The sequence below is a fragment of the Bubalus kerabau genome, chromosome X, assembly GCF_029407905.1.
Source record: "Bubalus kerabau isolate K-KA32 ecotype Philippines breed swamp buffalo chromosome X, PCC_UOA_SB_1v2, whole genome shotgun sequence".
NCBI lineage: Eukaryota > Metazoa > Chordata > Mammalia > Artiodactyla > Bovidae > Bubalus > Bubalus kerabau.
Genome location: NC_073647.1, coordinates 121,941,729 through 121,962,270, shown reverse-complemented (window position 1 = coordinate 121,962,270; position 20,542 = coordinate 121,941,729). Strand labels below are relative to the sequence as shown.

The 20,542-nt window shown below is 41.2% G+C and overlaps 1 protein-coding gene across 20 annotated transcripts in view; it reads left to right on the top strand.

Moving 5' to 3' along the window:
- Positions 1 to 20,542, top strand: part of SYTL5 (synaptotagmin like 5) — a 291,111-nt gene that overhangs the window by 247,876 nt on the left and 22,693 nt on the right. For 14 of the 20 annotated variants that reach the window (XM_055565071.1, XM_055565073.1, XM_055565070.1 and 11 more), the window contains 4 exons: positions 2,368 to 2,476; positions 4,022 to 4,157; positions 6,734 to 6,942; positions 8,264 to 14,707. In XM_055565071.1, the coding sequence (XP_055421046.1) occupies positions 2,368 to 2,476; positions 4,022 to 4,157; positions 6,734 to 6,942; positions 8,264 to 8,406 (597 nt within the window). In that variant the 3' untranslated portion in view covers positions 8,407 to 14,707. Of the gene's footprint in view, positions 1 to 2,367; positions 2,477 to 4,021; positions 4,158 to 6,099; positions 6,416 to 6,733; positions 6,943 to 8,263; positions 14,708 to 20,542 lie in introns of those variants that run through there. The other 6 variants (XR_008708618.1, XM_055565061.1, XM_055565064.1 and 3 more) reach the window with 5 other exon arrangements.

Genomic DNA, 20,542 nt, shown 5'->3' with positions numbered 1-20,542 from the left:
GTTGGTGATGGACAGGGAGTCCTGGTGTGCTGCAGTCCATGGGGTCACAAAGAGTCGGACATGACTGAGCGACTGAACTGAAATGAAGGAAAGTCAGCAAGGTTTCCTTTTGTCAGTCTCAGTTTTTTTTTTGCTGAGGTTTGAATAGCCTCAGGCTTTCTTGTGGGTTTGGGGGTTTCTGGGAATTCTTTCAGTCTGCCTTCTCTCATAGCAGAGCAGCTCTTAGCCCTTGAAGAATTGCTCAGCAGTCAAGTTCCCTCAAGAAAAGTCTGAGGAAGTACTCTACTTTTCTTACCCTATTTATGAAAAATCTAAAGTTCAGTTGTCTCATTGGGAGACCTACAGAACAAAGGCTTTGGGTATGTGCTCACACTGAATTTTCAAATTTAAAATTGGATTTTGAGAAGATTGTAGATCCACATGCTATTGTAAAAAATAACATGGAGAGATCCTATCCTTTTACCCAGTTTCCCCCAGTGGTCACATCTGACAAAGCTATAAAGCAGTGGCACAACCAAGGTGGTAACGTTGATATAATCCACTTGTCTTATTCAGATTTCCTCAGTTTTCATTTGTGTGCATGCACATTAATTTCTATGCAGTTTTGTCATATGTGTAGCTTTGTGTTGGGCTTCCCAGGTGGCACTAGTGGTAAAGAACCCACCTGCCAATACAGGAGGTGTAAGAGACACAGATTTGATCCCTGGGTCGGGAAGATCCCCTGGAGGAGAGCGTGGTGAGCCACTCCAGTCTTCTTGCCTGGAAAATCCCATGGACAGAGGAGCCTGGCGGGCTACAGTTCATAGAGTTGCAAAGGGTTGGACATGACTGGAGTGACCTGGCACTGCAACACTGTAGCTTTGTGTATTCAGCCCTACAGCCAGGACACAGAACAGGTCCATCCTCACAAAGATCCTTTGTGGTCTTTTATAACCACACCCCCCTCGTTTCTGCCACCCCTATTCCTAACACCTGTTTGTGTCACTCAGTCATGTCCGACTCTTTGCGACCCCATGGCTGCAGCCCACCAGGCTCCTCCATCCATGGGATCCTCCAGGCAAGAAGACTGGAGTGGGGTGCCATTCCCTTCTCCAGCAGATCTTCCTGACCCAGGGATTGAACCCGAATCTCCTGCATTGCAGGCAGATCCTTCACCATCTGAGCCACCTGGGAACCCCTTTCCTTACCCCTAGCAACCCTGAATCTGTTCTCTGTATCTATTATTTTATCTTTTCAAGAATGTTATATAAATGAAATCGTATAGTATGTTATCCTATTAAGCTGACTTTTTTCACTCAGCATCCTTCTCTAGGGATTCAACCAACTTTTTGCAGGTATCACTAGCCTTTCCTTTTTCTTCCTGAGTAGTACTCTGTGGTATGGCTTTACCACAGTTTATTTAACTAGTTACCTATTGAAGGACATACAGTTTCTTTCCAGTTTTGTACTACTACAAATAAAGATGAAGCAAATATGTATGTACAGAATTTTTCAGTGTACACATTCTTTCACTTTCCTGGGATAAATGCCCAAGTATTGTTTAATCTATTAAGAAAATGCCAGACTGTTTTCCAGAGAGGCTGTGCCATTTTACAGTCATACCAGCAATGTTGGAGTGTGCCACTTTTTCCACATTGAATTTTAATGATGTGAATTACCAGTGTAGCTGTTCAGAATTTGTGGCTAGCAGCCCAATTAGAATCAGACATTATGCCTACTTTCCCTTTCTTGGTCACTGAGGTAGGAAACCCTTGTGACATCAAGGGCAGACAGAAAGAAGTATCTTCTGGGGCTGTTATCAGTGAGATGTTTATTTTTGCCTCTTTCCCCCAAATTATTTGTATATGTTTAGTGATGGGTCCAGACCTCAGTGCATCACAGGCGCTCAGTGTCCATTGACTCACCAAATGTGTGTGATATCTCCCCTCTCAAATTCCTTTTACTTTAAGGTTTAAATAACTTCCCAGATGGTGCTAGTGGTAAAGAACCCACCTTCCAATGCAGGAGACATAAGAGACACAGGTTTAATCCCTAGTTTGGGAAGATCCCCTGGAGGAGGGCATGGCAACCCACTCCAGGATTCTTGCCTGGAGAATCCCCAGGGACAAAGGAGCCTGGCAGGCTTCAGTCTGTAGGGTTGCACAGTCAGCTGGGACTGAAGGGATTTATATGCAAATACCTTCATAGAGTTTTCCAGCCTTTCTTTTGTCATGCCTGAGGCAGCTCTTAAACCAGTAAGTGCCAACATAATTGAAGTGGAATAAATTGTCACATCTAAGCCACCTAGTAAATATTGTATATTCAAACACAGGCTACAAAATTATAAGCATTCTGAATTTTTCTTTTTACCTGTCTCCTCTTGGCCAGGTGGAATGTGCTGCTGATATTAGCCTTCAGTACAAAGGAGAGCTGACAGTCATGTTACGTTACATACCACCAGAAGAGAAACTGATGCCTCCACTAGGACAATTTCAAGGTAGAGGAAGAAAAATCATTGGCTTTGATCAGTGATGTTCCGTTTCTAGAAGTGTGGAAGTAAGGAGAGGGATTGGGTGGACGATGTTATTGGGTTAGCTAAGAAGTTCATTTGGTGTTTTCCGTAATATCTTCTGTAATGAACTTTTTGGCCAACTCACATCAAGTGGAAAGGGTTGAGTATCACTGTCCTTTATGGAGAGTTGAGAAGTATATACTGTATGCGGGGCTTCCCAGGTTGCGCTAGTGGTAAAGAACCCACTGGCCCATGCAGGAGACATAGGAGACATGGGTTCGATCCCTGGGTCAGGAAGATCCCCTGGAGAAGGAAATGGCAACCCACTCCAGAATTCTTGCCTGGAGAATCCCATGGACAGAGGAGCCCAGCAGGCTATAGTCCATGGGGTCGCAGAGAGACACAACTGAAGTGATTTTGCGTGCACACACATGAGATATATGGGGAAGGGTTGTTACAAGAAAAGGACAGAGTTCATAATTAGAAATGAACCTTTATGTTGATATTTGTTTCTTGGAGGTCTAAGGTATATAGAATCTTCCTCTGGGTTGGGGGATGGGGCAGAAATGGGGGATGGTCTGCTAAGAGGGGAGGTGTAGGAAGCTGCTGTCTGGATTTATGAGATTCACAGCTACTCAGGGCATCTTAAGAAAGAAATTAACCTGGAACACAGAATACAAAGGAAAATTCCAGATGGAGTCCACATTTAAATCACTCTTGCCCTTCTTTCCTCCACTCCTACAGGCAGCATACATTATCTTTCTGTTCATATCACCTTTGTCATGGTGACCCTTTGCTAGTAATTTCCTATCTCTTGACCTCAGTTTCCTCACTTCATAGGGATATACTGCAACTATTAAATAGGTTCATTCCTGTAAAGTGCTTACAACACTGTTAAATAAAGGTGGTGGTGGCAGTGGTCATTATTCATGTTGAGAGTATTTCATCAGAATAAAATTGTGGTGTGGGGAGTGTTTTCTCTCACCCTGAAATGTCACTGTGCCTGGGCTTTAGCCTTTAGAGCTAGCCAGGCGTGGAGTTGACTATAATATCCAAGGCAGGAGTTATGGAATTTTCTCTATGTGCATCTTGGCACATGTGTGTGGCTTTCATTGTAGCTGTTTCTCATGGAGAGCAGGGATGTGGCCCAGGCAGCTCTTGGGGTCTTTTCTGTTTTATTCCTTTATACAATTTAGGGGAGTATTTAATTTTTTTAACTTGTTTATGTTTTTCAACAAATACAAATGAAAGATCCAGAAAGATTCCATTAGGGTAAAAAACATTCAAGTGAATTCATGGAAACATATGCAGTAATGTACATAGCCCATTCACTCACCAAATGAAATAATTCTTTGTAGTCTTTGTCAGTTTTGAAACGGACCCCATGATCTATCTCTCTTCTCTTCCCTTTTCTCTTCCCCTCCCTCATTCTTCCTCTCTTTTTCTTTCATTCTCTCCACCCACTCCCTCCCTCCCTCCCCCCTCTCCCTCCCGCCCTTCTTCTCTCTCTGTCTCTGATGACTGATGCAGGAAAGAAGACCTTTAAACGAGGAAAAAAGAAGGATCCATCTATCATCTCTGGAGGAATCCTAGAAGTGTTCATCAAAGAGGCAAAGAATTTGACTGCGGTGAAATCAGGAGGCACTTCTGATAGCTTTGTGAAGGGGTAATTTGGTTTGAGCTCATTTTCAATGATACTTAGTGAGAGATGAAGCAGGAGACAGGGGTGGCTGTGAGGTTTCTGTCTTGTTCTTATTCTAAACGTGTGCTAGAAAAGTGCTCCCCTTGAGTGCTGGTGCTTTCATTGCAAACAACACGAGAGGGATCTGCTTATTCTAGCGTATTTCAGAATTTCCCATGACTCTCACCTTCAAGCCTGGCGAATTTTCCTGTGAGATTTATTTCTCAAAGGAGGAAAAAGTTTACCTTTCTACATGTAATATTCTTGTATTGTGCTTTGCTATCTTTTGGTGCTGGCAGTATGTGACAACAACCAAAATATTGGATCTTTGGAATTTTTCTCTCTTGGGGGAAATTGTAAAAAGTGGGGATGCTAGAGCATCATCCCTCAAGATATCCACTGGGAAGTGCCTTGGAGAAGCTCCAAGACTGACTCTTGGGCATTTATGCCCACTTTGTGGAACCTAGGGCAGTTTCTTGAGGGAATACATCCCTTCTGATGGGCATCTTACCCATTCGAGGTAACCCAAACGACAAATCCCTCATGATTTCTATTTGAGATTTTTCTCTTATAATCAGAAAAACTAAAACCAGAAGGATATTTTTCATCCATACAGACAAACACATAAATGTGCATGTTCCAAGCAGTTAAATCTTGCAGTTCCCAATATAAGATGTGGACCCTGCTCTCACAGAGTACCACACGCTACATAAGGTAAAACAAATTCCTGTGATGCCTGCCGTGAGGTTAATTCTTTGTCAGATGACAGTATCATTGCTCTCCTCCTCCCTCCTTAGAAAAGAGTAATTTCCTCCATGAGGAAATGAGTCAAACCTTTGTGCTTACACTTCTAGCTTTGGTAAGGGCGATAATAAGGGGAAGCCAGACGTCTGGGTCTTCCCCGCTGGTGAGTGTGTGTTCCTGAATTCTCGGCCATCTGTCCTTGACTCTTCCTCACTCTTCCTTCCTTTTATGTGGATCCTGCCATTGAAATGTGTCTCCCCAGCCCTACCATCCCATTCAGGCCTCTTCCTGCTCACTGGTGGGATGAGGGGATGGCTCCTTGCTCATGAACTCATTGTGCCCTTGCACAAATGACTTGACATTCTTCTGAAACAGTTTTTACTTTATCATGTTGAACATGTATGAAAGAAGAGAAAATAAAGGATATATTTTTAAGGCCAGTAACTTTCTAGTAAATTCTGTCCCTAGTTACAGTTAACCATTGAGCTATTTTAAAAGGACCTCAATTTTTTTTTTTTTTTAAGAGCATGAGAGAGCAGGAATAGTCCCTTCTATAAAATTTAATATTATAACATATAACCTTAAATACTCGGTCCATGACCCAACATAAGAGTGTCTTAAACAACAGTCTTTGTATGGAAACAAACACTAAGGGTAAGGTATCCCATTGGCCAGAACTTAGTCACCTGGCTATATGAGCTATAAGGGAGGCTAGGGAATGTAGTCTTTATTCTGGACAATCTTGTGCCTAACTGAAAAAATAAGGCTTTCTTTTTTTGGAGACAAATAGGAGAGAGAATGAATGTTGGGAGATAAGCAGCATCTGTTTGGTACATGAAATGAAATCTCAAGTGTCATAATGTATCTTCTTTATTGTAAGATTATTTTTGGTATTGTTCATGTTATTTTGATGTACTAATTCCATATCCATAAGTCTCCTTCCCAAAAGTGCCTGACTCATCAGGTACTATGATCAAAAACAGAGTAAGGAAAATGAGACAGGGAAGGGAGAGAAGCTGATAAAAATGTTACTAGGCAGGTTCCTACTGTGGTCAAATGGGGTCATTTCCACTAATGAAGTGTTAAGCAGCTCTTTGAAATATACCTTAGGATTGTCCCTTCAAGGGACAGGAAAGCTGGGAGACTCATCCACCAATTTCCTTTACTTCAATTTATTTTTTAGCTGTGCTGTACAACATGTGTGATTTTAGTTCCCTGATGAAGAATGAATCTGTGCCGCATGTGATATCAGCAGGGGAGTCTCAACCACTGGACCGCCAGGGAAGTCTCCTCATCCACCAATTTCTAAAACTCAGTGGTTGAGGGTTGTTCCAAGGGACATGAAATTCCCAGTAATCCAGGGTTTCCTGCGTGTAAGCTGAGTCGGCTCACAGAGCACCAAAGTCCTTAATTGGAGAAGCCAAGAGACACAGGCGCTTAAGGTGGGAACCTGTCAGCATGGCAGGAAGTGTTCTTCCTGGCATCACGTCCCCACAGAGGTGAGCCAGTGATGATGGGAGGCAGGACATTATTACAGAGTGTCTCCCACAGGAGGTATTTTCATTTCAAGATGAGGGAAGGACCAATAGGATTAGAAAGGAGAGTGTGGGCATTCTACTCTTGCCCCCACTTACAAGAGATAATAAACCATTCCACTATATCAACCCAGATGTAAGCATATAAGGTGCTGGGAAAGATAATCAAACACACACACCCAGGTACACACCAGGAATTATGGGAAATTGAAATGACTATGCAAGGATGCCCTTTTCTGCTTCACTGTCTCACTGATGACTTGATTGTGTTTTCTCCTGCAGCTACCTGCTCCCTGATGATAGCAAAGCCACCAAGCACAAAACTCTGGTAATAAAAAAGAGTCTGAACCCTCAGTGGAATCATACTTTCGTGTTCAGTGGCCTGCATCCCCAGGATATAAAGCATGTTTGCCTAGAACTTACCATCTGGGACAAGGAGGCCTTTTCCAGCAACATCTTTCTGGGAGGAGTTCGTTTGAATTCTGGAAGCGGTGAGGGACTAGGGTACCCTTAGATAGTCTAACTCGGTGTGGGGCCAGGGAGTGGTTTCTACAGGTGTAATGAGTCATAGGTGTATATGTAATTTCTGCTTAGCTGACTCTCGAGGTTTCTATAGATGCTCTATTCCTTTATCCAAGGTTCGGCTCACTGTTAAAAATAGTATTCTGTAACTTTGTATCCTTCAGCTAGAAGTCTGGGGTGCATCATTCTTATATTTGGACCTCTTATAAAATATCATTTACACTTTAGTCTGAGTGAATTTCAGCTACTTTCTTGGGCCTTACTTCAGGATTTGCTTAGGAGACAGCCACCGTGATGACACATGCTTCTGACAATGACAATACACAGCGAAGGACTTCCCAGACCAACTTCATGTTCTTCTCAGTGCTGTCCAGGGCTTGCAGCCTTTACTCAACACTGGTTGAATTGAAAGGAAATCCATTTTTTCCCTAAAAAATAATGTCTCATGTTGTTCAGACAGGTCACAGAAACACAGAATTGGTGACACAAGACACAGCTATAACAGAGTGAATTGGGAAAGTTTTAGCAGCAGAGCAGGTGCAGCCCTGCAAACTTTCATTATCCTAACCCACTCCAGTACTCTTGCCTGGAAAATCCCATGGACAGAGGTGCCTGGTGGGCTGCAGTCCATGGGGTCGCTAAGAGTCGGACATGACTGAGCGGCTTCACTTTGACTTTCCACTTTCATGCATTGGAGAAGGAAATGGCAACCCACTCCAGTGTTCTTGCCTGGAGAATCCCAGGGACGGGGGAGCCTAGTGGGCTGCCGTCTATGGGGTTGCACAGAGTCGGACACGACTGAAGCGACTTAGCAGCAGCAACAACAACACTAGGCCAGCCACAGTCTGCATGCAACAGGCTTGGCTTTCCTGTGGAGAACGACCCCACCCCTGTGATGCTCTGCTTATGTATAGATTAAGGCTGTCTCTGCCACTAAAATGACAACTCCGAGGTCACAGAAGTGGCCTCGTTCAAAAGGGAGAGCCTTGGAACCAGTTCAGCCTGTTCTTCTGACATGTTAACTCAGTCAAGATGAGCCAGCTTTCTACTTAAGCTACCAAAGTGAGTATGAAACAAGCCTCCAGGGCCATCATAATCTGTTCGCCATCACCTAGGCAGAAGAGAGTAATGTCGCCTGCAAAGGATGTATTCCACACTAACATCACTCACTAGATATGGTGAGAACAAACCAGTGAAGGTCTTTCTGGTCAGTAGAGGTTGATGGGTATCAGTCCAGAAGATGAAAATATTTCAATTCTAAAGTATAATGCTCCCCTTTTGCTTCTTTAGGTGTGAGCCATGGGAAGAACGTGGATTGGATGGACTCTCAAGGGGAAGAGCAGCGCCTCTGGCAGAAGATGGCAGACAATCCCGGAACTCCTGTAGAGGGCGTACTCATGCTCCGTGCCAGCATGGGGAAGAGCAAGCTCTGAAGGTACCAGCTCTCCAAAGTAAGGCCTCCCAGGACTGTCTGGTTGTTATTTCCTACCAGTGGTAGGCTCACGACCTGGAGTCGGCTTCCTTGCCATTTCTCACCTGAGCCTATTGGGACATAAGGGGAGAGATGTCAATGTTATGAATAGCTAGGATCTCGCCAGCTGTCTTATAAAAGCATGTACTCTCTATGTCCACAGGCTAGGGCTTTTTTGACTGGATGATAAAAAGTATACCACATGGTCCTGTTAACAAACACATTGTGCAATAGCTCATGGGCTTTATCTCATAGGGGAAATGGCATATGTTTATTTGGAACTACAGTTGAGATTGGGAGCCCCCCAGCTTCTTCTAATTGTGAGTGACTTTCGGTTTTCTCAAGGTTGAAGGTAACAGGGAACCACTTGGAACGTAAGCCTCTTGCAGAGTAAGAAGAAGGGATACTGGCTACCCTTTCCTCGCCCCAGGAATCCCCACGATCCAAAGAAGTCACTGTGGGGATGGTTGCTCGGGCAAGAGGGTGGTCCTGTTGTTGTAGCTAACTTGTGGATTAGCCGGGTGAATTTTCAAGATGAACTGAGGTTTTTTTTTTTTTTTCCTGTGGTGACTATGTAATTGATACTCTAAATCATCCCATTTTGGGGAGTGAAGAGACCTAAATCATTACACCAGGACATCAGATGTAAACCAGGACTGACCTGAGAAAATTGGGATGTAGGGTCACCCTAATTATGACCTAGCTATTGAGAGAGCTGTGTTGTAAACATTTATAAAATGTTCTAAGCCATTAACTAAAAGGGAATAATCAATGCACATTTTTGAGCCCCTACTTGTATTACATCTGCTGTATCCTGTTGCTCAAAAGAAGTCACATGGCCAAGCCCCATATCAAGAGGCAGGGAAATATATTCTGCTCACACTGAAGCCATGGCAAGAGTGAGGGTGCTGGAAGAGATGAAGGATTGTGACCAATAGTTCCATCCTACCTCTGTCACTTGGAAATGCAGAGGCTTTAGCCACCAAACTTAGATGCAAAGGGAGTTAATGCTGAAAAGGGACCTTGGACCTGTTCCTCATTTTGCACAGTCCAAATCTGAAGCCCATAGAGCAAAGATGACTTGCTTAAGATCATATAAAATCTGTGAGTGTATCTGGACTTAAACACAGGGTGTAACTCCTAAGCCAGTGTTCTGTCGGCTGTGGTCTTCCACTTGGCGTGATCCTATGCTAATTATGATGGGCAAGAGCACATAGATGGCGGGAGGTGGAGTCAAGTCTGAATGTTTGTATATGAATATACTTGACACAGTCTTCTTCTGGAGTCATATTCTAGCCTCTCAGCTCATTTTTTCACTTGAATTCATGTAAAAATCCTTAAAGGAATGGATACTGAATTTTAGTAGTAGGAAAGCTAGAATCATCTTCAGGTAGCTAATTCTTCCATATTCTAAATTTCTTTTTGAATTTTGAAAACAAATTTAAGAATATATTTACCATTATTCTTAGTAAGGTGAATAACAATCCATATTCACTGTTATTCAAAAATAGGCTATCCAGTTCTAGGAAATGGAAGTTATTAGTCTAGTGTAGCTTAGGGCATATGATACAATTTTTAAAACTCACACCTGTATCTCTATGTTGCCCTTCATAAAAACAGAAAACAAAAACTGTACGATCATCACTACTTCCTTATATTGGTAGAATAAATGTCTTCAGACTTGCCATGACTCAGTATATCCTCAATGACATTTTTAGGGGAGGTGAGAGGGTAAGCCTGGAGACATTTCTAAAGTAGACAGACTGAAGTAGGTTTATTCACTAATAATGAAAGTGGCAAAATTAATTCCAAAATATCTTGAACTCAAGATGAGCATGAATTTCATATATTCAGACTTTTGCCACAGTTAGAGCAACTGTGAGAGTATTATGATTTCATAAAATCCAACATCTAACAGGGTGTTTCCATAATGTAAGGCCCAGGTATGCCAAAGTCCATCAGAATCCTGTTGGTGTGGCTCTCAGAAATAAAAGGCAAGTTGATCTTTTAGGTTACTTTTTTTAAAGTATAATTTAGAAGCACAAAAAAGATTTTTAATATAAATGATACATGTGAATGGCACAAAATTAAAGTAGTTCAAAATTGTGAAAAGCAAGTCTTACCCTTTCCTCTTCCATATCAGAATATATTGACAGCCTCTTTCTTTTTATATGGCTACAGTGTACTACATTATAGGGGTGGATTAAATTTATTTAACCATTCTTATCAAATACTACATTTAATATGGTTAATTAAGCTATCTATGGTGGCTTTTTGAAGCAATTTTTTTCCAGAGTAAACACTTCTAAATTCAAAATGAGATCTGTATATTACATGTCAATTCTACTTTTGGTTATTTATCCTACAGAGATTGATAAATATGTTAAAAATGAGTACATACAAGGATATTTCTTGGAAAAGATTGGAAAACATCCAAAAGCCCATCAATAGAGGCCTTCTCTAATATCATTCATGCCTAATTTTTCGATTTAATTAATTGTTCCCTTTCCTTGTCTGTTAAAGATTGTAAAATGCTTTACTTTGGATTCCTTTTTTTTTTTTTTTTTTTTGGCTGCGCTGTGTCTTCTTCATTGCAGCACAGGGGCTTTCTCTAGTTGCAGCACGTGGGTTTCTCTTATTCTCTAGAGCATGCAGGCTCTCTAGTTGTGGCAAGCAGGCTTACTTGCCCCACGGCATGTGAGATCTTACTTCCCTTACCAGAGGTTGAATCTGCATCCCCTGCAGTGAAAGGTGGATTCCAAACCACTGGACCACCAGGCAAGTCCCTCTAAACATTGGATTCTTTGATGCTTGTTCTCTTTTCTCCTCACTTTATCCATCCTCAGGTATTATCATGTATTGTATCCTCATTGTTTTATGACCATTTATATACTTATGACTTTAAATTCGCATCCCCAAACCAGACCCTTTCTCTCAGCCCCAGGCCCTGATCCAGCGGTTTATATGATATCTCCACCAGGATTGCTCATACTCTCAACATAGTAAAAAATGAACTCTTTATTCCACCCTTTTTCTTACACCTATGTCTTTCTGCTCCACTACATTCTGTCTCAGTACCTTGACCCATCATCCACCAGGTTATACTAACTAGACACTGGGTAGTGACCTTTTCTTTTCGTTGACATATAGCAGACTTACAATATTAGTTTTAGCTGTACAACATAGTAATTTGATATTTTTACAGATTATATTCATGTAAACTTACTATAAAATAGTGACCATATTCCATGTACTGTATCCTTATAACTTATTTATTTTATACCTAGTAATTTGTACCTCCTTTTACATATCTTTGGAGAAGGAAATGGCAACCGCACTCCAGTATTCTTTCCTGGAAAATCCCATGGATGGAGGAGCCTGGCAGGCTGCAGTCCATGGGGTCACAAAGAGTCGGACACGACTGAGCGACTTCACTAACTCACTTACATATCTTGCCCCTCCCCCTACACTTCTCCCCACTGGTAACCACTAGTCCTCTGTAACTGTGAATTTTTTGTGTTTGTTTTTTAATTTTTGGATGCTTTGGGTCTTTGTTGCTGTGCATAAGCTTTTCTCTAGCTATGGCGAGCAAGGGCTACTCTGTATAGTTGTAGTGTGTGGCTTTTTCTTGTTGCTGTGGCTTCTCTTATGAAGCCTGGGCTCTAGGCACTGCAGCTTCAGTAGTTGTGGATCGAGGGCTCTAGAGAGCTAGCTCAGTAGTTGTGGTCCATGGGCTTAGCTGCTCTGAAGCATGTGGAATCTTTCTGAACCAGGAATTAAACCAGTGTCCCCTGCTTTGCAAGGCAGATTCTTAACCTCTGAACCATCAGGGAAGCCCCTCTGTTTTATATTCACTAGTTTGTTGTATTTTTTAGATTCCACATACAAGTGATAGCATACAGTATTTGTCTTTCTCTGACTTATTTCATTTAGCATAATGCCCTACAAGTAAGTGCATCCATGTTGCTACGAATGGCATTATTTCACTCTTTACTATGGTTGAGTAATATTTCATTGTATATATGTACCATATCGTTTTTATCCATTCCTCTGTTGATGGGCATCTAGGTTGCATCCATACCTTGGCTATTGTAAATACTGGTGCTGTGAACATTGGGTACATATATCTTTCTAAATTAGTGATTTTTGATTTATGCTTCTTCCTTACCCTGAGGCAAAATTAATCAGGAAATCATATTGATTATATCTCCTAAAGATCTCAAAAACCTGTCCAACTCTCACCATCTCCATGCCACCACCTAGGTATAAGTGACCATTACCCCTCTCTGTAATTGTTACAAGTCTCCTAACTGCTATTTTTGCAGCCACTCTTGCCCTGCTTCAATCTACCCTCCACACAGTGGCCAGATTTTCCCAGCATGTTAATTTAAAATGTTTAAACATATAGGAAAGTTGAAATGATTTTATAGTGAATACCCTTATACCCACCACCTAAATTCAACTTCTACCAGTAGGCTATACTTACACATCATTGGCTATCTGTCTATCCCCGGTTTAGTTCAGCTCAGTCACTCAGTCGTGTCCGACTCTTTGTGACCCCATGGATGGCAGCATGCCAGGCCTCCCGTCCATCGCCAACTCCCGGAGTTCACTCAGACTCATGTCCATTGAGTCGGTGATGATCGTTTAAAAATTGCGAATCTGATCATCCTTTAAAACCTTCTGTGGCTTTCCATTGCCCTGTGAATAAAATCCAAATTCCTGCTCATGGCCTGCTAGGCCCTGTATTAGATGACTGCTGCCTCCAGCTCACCCCACACCATGCCTCCTTCCTTTCTCCCCTTTCAGCTACACAATGCATTTCTCTACTTTTCAACTGTGCCAGCCTCTAGTCTCTCTCACAGCCTTTGCAATGGAATCTTCTTGCTCTTTCTCTTCATTGACCTGATTTCCATTCATCATCCAGGTCTAAAATGTTACCTGCTCAGGGAAATCTCTCCTGATGCCCCTCTGCCTGACTAGGTCACCTGCCTCTCTTTCCCCTTCACTACATACATCACAATTTTAATAAATTATTCATGTAATGAGTCCTATTATGCCTGTGTCAATTCCCTTCCCACCACATCCCAAGAATATAAGATTCAGAGGGGCAGAGAGAGATGATATTCATATTATTTCATAGCTGTATCCCCCATGCTTAATTAAGAGCAGGTAATAAAATATTTGTGGATTAAGTGAAAGTGAAAAAGCAGTAAAAGAATGTTAGAATATAGATAGCTTTAGAGATCACTGTTACAGGGAACTGAGATCCACATAGATCAAGAAAAATATCTGACTCTGGTCTTTTAAAAGCAACCTTTCTTCTTGCCTGGAGAATCCCATGGACAGAGGAGCCTGGCGGGCTACAGTCTATAAGGTCACAAAGAGTCAGACATTACGGAAGTGACTGAACACAGCACAGCACTATAAGTACTTTACTTACAATCCTAGGCAGCACATTCAGCTTCTCTTGGCATAGATAAAGCACAGAGTGTTCTCTCCAGCCTAGCATCTCAGCTTCTCAGAAGAGAAGACCATGGCCTTGCCTGGAGGATCCTACTCCTTATTCAAGCAGCCCTCAATTTTTTTCTTAGTTGAATCAGACAAGTTATAAAGAGACCCTGACAAGCTTACAAGCCTGATTTCAACTATTCCGTTTGTAAATAGCACCTGCAGGACACACGGAAGACCCAGTATATCAGCTCTCATTTTGCCGTTTGTTGTTAATGTCATTGGAATCATCAGGATATGGATTTTCCAGGTCACAAAAGCACCAGCCACAAAGATATTTTGATGGGACTTTTTATTTTGATTTCCTTTTTCTTAGAAAAAGCTTAAATATATGATGAATCATCTCTAAGTACTTAACTAATGGGTGAATTGAGCCCACCATATTGACAGTAATATTAGCAGCAGCAGTATCTTCTACTCCAAGGTTTCTATTTGGCAGGGGAGGAGATAGCTGTGGAAAAAATAAGGGTAAAGCCCACTCTTAGAAGCAAACTGGATCAGGATATCAAGTCCCAGAAGCAACTCAGAGTAAACTACGATGGCATTTTGGGCTGTGATCAGTGTTTTTCTTCCATGTAGATACTTCACATGAAACCGAGCATTGCTTTTAGAAGTTGGCAGAAAAGGTTTCCTCCCACAATGGTATATTTATGACCTCTGAAGTTAATGAAAAGAAATAGAATGAGGAAGTTTATATAGGCACCATTATAGCAAAATTGGATCTTACAAGGCTTGAACAAGAGCCATGGAAATTGGGCCATATCAAGGATTCCACAGGATTATCTGAATATGGGGTGTGAATGTAATACATTGATTTCAGAGCATTGCTCCAAGCCTACTGAACAAAATCTCCATGAAATTCCATCATTTTTATCAAGCTTCTTGGGTGATTCTAATACAAATGGATCACAGTTTGAGGAAGATTTTATTTGAGGAGAAATTACATTGGCTATATTATTTACACCAACTCTGCATCATGATAACACATTGGATTTGATTAACCCGGATGTTATTCATTGTGAGGCAACCATGGTGAGATGGAAGGAGCCTGAACTTGAACTCACATTGACAGAAGCTCAACTCTTGACTACTTACCAACTGTGTGACCTCAGTCAAGTTCATCATCCAATCTAGGCCTTGATCTAGTTGCCTGGAAAATAGGAATAATTGGGCTGCTTTGGAGTAATTGAAGATATCAAATGAAGTAATATAGGTAAATATGCTTTGTCACTTCTAACCCACTGTGAAAAAATGATCATTATTAGTGATCTAGAGATAGCAACAAGCTGGAATCAAGATTGCTGGGAGAAATATCAATAACCTCAGATATGTAGATGGCACCACCCTTATGGCAGAAAGTGAAGAGGAACTAAAAAGCCTCCTGATGAAAGTGAAAGAGTAGAGTGAAAAAGTTGGCTTAAAGTTCAACGTTCAGAAAACTAAGATCATGGCATCTGGTCCCATCACTTCATGGGAAATAGATGGAGAAACAGTGGAAACAGTGGCAGACTTTATTTTTTGGGGCTCCAAAATCACTGCAGATGGTGATTGCAGCCATGAAATTAAAAGACACTTACTCCTTGGAAGGAAAGTTATGACCAACCTAGATAGCATATTCAAAAGCAGAGACATTACTTTGCCAACAAAGGTCCGTCTAGTCAAGAGTATGGTTTTTCCAGTGGTCATGTATGGATGTGAGAGTTGGACTGTGAAGAAAGCTGAGCACCAAAGAATTGATGCTTTTGAACTGTGGTGTTGGAGAACACTCTTGAGAGTCCCTTGGACTGCAAGGAGATCCAACCAGTCCATCCTAAAGGAGACCAGTCCTGGGTGTTCATTGGAAGGACTGATGCTAACTAAAGCTGAAGCTCTAATACTTTGGCCACCTCATGCAGGGGATTGACTCTTTGGAAAGGACCCTGATGCTGGGAGGGATTGGGGGCAGGAGGAGAAGGGGATGACAGAGGATGAGATGGCTGGATGGCATCACCGACTCGATGGACATGAGTCTGAGTGAACTCCGGGAGTTCGTGATAGACAGGGAGGCCAGAGACAGACAGGCTGCAACTCATGGGGTCGCAAAGAGTCGGACACGACTGAGCGACTGAACTGAACTGAACTGAACTGAGATAGCAATCTGTAGTTCATAATCTCTTAAACCCTTCTTTTCCTGGGTCTTTAGCTAGGTCTTAATCATTCATTATTATGAAGTAGTCTCCAGTGTATAGCAACAATACAAAAAATACCCCCAAAACTCCTTACTTTGCTATATCATCCATTGTGGAATTTCCTACTTCATCTGATTAGATATTAAGTTTTGCAAAAGTGTTTCATTTGATTGAAAGAGAGACTGTGTCAGCTTTTTGTTAAGAGGTTGTAGAAACCATAAACTATCTTTCCACCCTTTTCCTTAACATTTTCAATGTAATGACCATTTCTTACTATGGCCCATCACTTATCTCCTATGTCAGGGAGATCAAACCTGCCTTCCTCACAGGGTGGTTGTTCAGAATCTCACTTTTTATCTAGAGAAGGAAATTTACCATCCTGTCAAAACAAATTCCATAGAAATATAAATGCTGTGGTCATTATGAGGAATGCATGGTGTTTTAAAGATTAGTACTTCTTTCTCATTTACCACATTAGAATTTATTGACCTATACCGGCAAGAGGGTTCCTTTCATACTTGGAAAAGGGAGATAGAATATATAGTTAGTATTGCCTATAAGTGACAAAATACGCCTATAGGGAGTAGATCATGTTTTTATTTCCAGTATTTCAGCAAGGAGGATAAATGTCTCTTATTTTGTTTTCCTTTGTCTCTGATTGAGGCAGAAATTAATACAACAAGCAAGTAAAATATTTCAGTATAATAGTTAAAGCAAAAGTTAAAATCATTGGCATTTGCTAAGGAAAAAAATGTCTCTTTATAGAAGGGCAGAGAACTAGATATGAACTTGAGTCAAAGTATTTTTACCCTTTTATTGTTTTTATCTGCTTACTCTGGGGGAAGGAATCTAATTGCTCCTTCCAAGTATGATTTTCTACTTAGCCAGAGGTTCATTTTGTCTTCAGAAAGTTGAAACCTGTTTGTGCAAATCTATGGGAACTGATGGGTCCCAACAGTAAAAATGTTTTATTTATTTATTTATTTATGGATTTTTAAAATTGGGATATAATTGCTTTACCATGTTGCATTAACTTCTGCTGGACAATAACATGAATTGGCCATATGTAAGGAAATGGCAACCCACTCCAATGTTCTTGCCTGGAAGGCGGAGTCTGGTGGGCTGCGGTCTATGGGGTCACACAGAGTCGGACACGACTGAAGCGACTTAGCAGCAGCAGCAGCAGCAGCATACTCACTCATATCCCCTCTTGAGCCTCTCTCCCACCCCTGCCCATTCTACCAGTAAAATCTTTTAAAATCTTTCCCATTTGAAAACAGGGAGGGGAGCCATCCCCTTACAAAACAGTTTATGTCAATCATTTATGTTTGAACTGTAGTTAGAGTGATTGCATATCAGGAATATATTTGCTTTTCCATCCTTTCCAATATTCATTATTCATAAATTGACATCTTGAAGAGAGTTCATTGGTTTTCAGTCGCTATGAAGAAAGAAATGTGTAGACTTTTCTGAATCTTCTTGCTTTTGACCTTTTTTATTACCCTCAATTAATTTGTCCTTCTTAATTCCTAAGTATCATCTTACATTGTGCCTCTGATAGATGGGGTGTAGCTCCGAAGATGGGAGATGTCCTTAATGTTTTTGGATTAATGGAAATGTTATTATTAATTTTCAGGTCTTTTCTATCACCTCTGAAACCAGCTCTGTAACAGTCATTTGTTGGCAAAGCATCTGAATGCACAAAGCCAGGTTGGGGGAGGGGGGTTACCCTGACTGCTTTCTAAGGAATCAAACTGCAAGGGGTACTAAACATCCCTGTGAAAGTATAGTGAGATGGGGAACTCCTCCTGGAAAGACTATGGTATTAGCAAGAAGAAATACTGTCTTCTTGAGTAGAGAAATGAACAGCAATTCATGGTTGATGAATGACAGGTTTGATTAGAGACTGGGCTTCTGTTTTCCTGAATGGAGTATGTAACTTGGGCCAGGCATGAATTGCTAAGGACATAGGGAAAGGGGGAGAAGGGTGGCCTCCTTTGGACATTTCCTTTATCCCTTCCACTAGGCAGCATTTCTCAAAATAAATGTTGTATCAATACAAATATTTAAAGAACCTCAGAGACGGACACCACATCATCAGGGCAAACACTGGCCCAACTCTGAATGCACTAGGTCCCTGTTGCTGGATTGAGTGTGGTTGTCATAGGCAGGCTGTTTTTCTCTGGGCCTGAAGATGAATCCAAGCATTTAGTGGACTGGAGAGGGAAGACACACTTGCAATACCTAAGAACACCTGAGGATTGCTGGGTTCCTGGGGCACTGGAATGGCAGCTCTCCTTGGGAAGAAGTAAGAGTGGAAATTTTCCAAACTCTGCCAATGACTGGGTCACCTGTATCTGCCTTGTCCCTAGCATGCAACTGCTTTGTCTGCCAATTTACTCTCCTAAGCTCTGGCTTTGCTAGGAAGTTGATCTCCTTGTTTTTAAATTTTTAGACTTTAAGAAATTAAAGAAGTATTAGGTTTGTAGAAAAATTAAACAGAAAGTACAGAGTTGCCATATACTACCATTCCCCTCCCCCTGCAAGTTTCTCCTGTAATTAACGTCTTCCGTTGGTGTGGTGGTGGTGTGATATGTTAATACAATTGATTAACCAACATTGGTGTGTTATTGTTCATTGAAGTCCATAGTTTACATTTGGGCTCACTCTTGGTATTTTACAGTGGTATGGGTTTTAGCAAATGCTTGATATCATGTATTAACAATTACAATCTCATACAGAATCATTTTGCTGGGCTAAAAATCCCCTGCACTCCAACCCCTCACAACCACTGGTCTTTTTTACTGTCTCTATAGTTTTGCCTTTTTCCAGAATGTTATATAGTTGGAACCAATCATACAGTATATAGCCTTTTCCAACTTGCTTCTTTCGCTTAGCAATATGCATTTAAGTTCCTCCGTGTATTTTGTGGCTTAATAACTCATTGATTTCTTTTTTTCCACTGTGGTAAGAACACTTAATGGGAGATGTACCCTCTTAACAGATTTTTAAGTGTACAATACAGTGTCATTGGTTTTAAAGAGAGAGAGAAAAGGATGGAAGATTTAAGAATTATTGTTTCTTAAACATTTAAAATTTCTTAAAAATTTCTCAAACATTAAAAAAATTACCTGGAGAAGATGGGAGGTCTGCATTTATTTTGCTGGTTTTCTTGGTTTTATTATTGGCTACAAATGATTGTTCCTATGTACTTGTTTTGCCATGTATAGTGCAAAATCAGTAGCAATGCTTAAACACTTAAGATGCCTACTTCTAAGCTTCTGTATGGATTGTGTCCCCCAGACCAAAGCTTTGTGCCACTCTGTACTTGCTGCAAAGTGTAATATCTTTTTCATTAAATTCACTTTCCTAATAGCTCTCATGTGTTCTGTTACAAGTTATTCCTGGGTACTTGAAGATACATATACTTGAAAATGTGTTGTGTGTCACCTATTCCTCCTGTTTTTATACTTGTCTTTGGAGCAAAGCACATTTGCTGAATTGAGACACACAGTTTGGATGAGTGTCTGGTGTCTAAGATTCAGATGATGAACAACTCTTCTTGTTGCTTAGCTATTGAATCTCTCATTTTGGTTTTTCTTCACCTTTCTTTTTGTAAAGCTGAACCCTGACACCATCATTCCCTTTGCTCTGGGCAGTGATAAGAGAAGGGATCAAAGAAGTGACATTTATTGAGCACCTACTGTACATCAGGGACTTTATAAATTGTTACCTATTATCTGTGTTTAAAAAAGACAAAGGACAAAACTGGAGACATGAGTCTCAGGTTAAGTGACCCAACTAGTATATAATAGGCCCCACCCTACATTTCAGATCCCAAAGCCCATGTCCTTAGTTCTTCACCAAAATGTACCCCAGATTCTCAGGGTGTGATTCATGAACCAACAGCATTAGCTTCATCTGGGAGCTTGTTGGAAATGAAGAATGTTGTGCCCTAAGCCAGATTCAATCAGAATATTCATTAGAACAAGATCCTTGGTTGACCTGAAATCACAATAAACTTTAAGAAGCATTGACTGGACCTTAATATTTAAGGTACTTGATACTATAGCCTGGTTGATGTGAACATTGGCCTAAGACACACCCCATTTATCAGTCTTTTTTTTTAAACTTTTATTGAACTATAGTTGGTTTACAATATTGTGTTAGTTACAGGTATACAGCAAAGTGATTCAGTTATATATATATTATATATATATGGGCTTCCCTGGTGGCTCAGATGTTAAGGAATTGGCCTGCAATGTGGGAGACCTGGGTTGGATCCCTGGGTGGAGAAGATCCCCTGGAGAAGGGAATGGCTACCCACTCCAGTATTCTCTTGCCTGGAGAATTCCATGGACAGAGGAGCCTGACAGGCTATAGTCCATAGGGTCTCAAAGAGTCAGACACGGCTGTGTG